General features: G+C 44.7%; 1 protein-coding gene across 1 annotated transcript in view; it reads right to left on the bottom strand.

The window, feature by feature from the left end:
• Nucleotides 1-20: 20 nt before the first annotated feature.
• Nucleotides 21-644, bottom strand: part of LOC119588736 (probable protein phosphatase CG10417) — a gene marked incomplete at its 5' end in the record, with an annotated part of 18,929 nt that continues 18,305 nt past the window's right edge. Inside the window, 1 exon segment of the mRNA XM_037937376.1 lies at nt 21-593. Coding sequence (XP_037793304.1) covers nt 405-593 — 189 coding nt within the window.

The following is a 644-nucleotide window of genomic DNA, read 5'->3' as shown; positions in this document are numbered from 1 at the left end:
GCCATTTCTCAGGACACGCTTTTGGTCCTCAACCGCCACTGTGATTTTAAAAGAGAGATAACTTACGGTCTCTTTCTGGCATAATTCCTTCACCCTAAAGGTTTCACTTTGATACTGTAACCTCTTGATTTTGAGATGGCCACACTTCTCACAATCATGCAAGAGTTGTACAACAGTTGCACTACAGTTCATTGCAGCATTCTCATCTCTGGTCCATCTGTTGAAAGTGAGAGAGCAATCTGCAGACACACGGCCTTCCTGCGTCCATTTCCTCACAAGGCTGGCCCATGGGGAAGTGAAACAACAACACTAGGTTCCAGCAAAGACCCCCTACCCCTGGAATCCCTCCCGCCCCAACCCTAAACACTAGTTTGAAAATAAAATCTCCTATGCCCTATTGGTCATTATTCGCCGTCACTTTTGAATTTCTTGTCCTCCTGCTTGATCCCATCATTGCCAGCTTCGTCAGAAGTTCTCTTGGCACTCCCACTTGACTCCACCTTCAATTTGTTCAACTTGATGATGATGCACGTCATGTTGTCACAGCCTGTGCCATCCCCATGAGTGTCTGGGGCTAGACAGTGGTCAAATAACTAGAAAGTAAAGAAAAAATATTTTAGATACATGGAAAACAACCAATCATA

The sequence above is a fragment of the Penaeus monodon genome, chromosome 24 (assembly GCF_015228065.2).
Source record: "Penaeus monodon isolate SGIC_2016 chromosome 24, NSTDA_Pmon_1, whole genome shotgun sequence".
Lineage (NCBI taxonomy): Eukaryota > Metazoa > Arthropoda > Malacostraca > Decapoda > Penaeidae > Penaeus > Penaeus monodon.
This window is presented reverse-complemented; position numbering and strand designations above follow the sequence as displayed.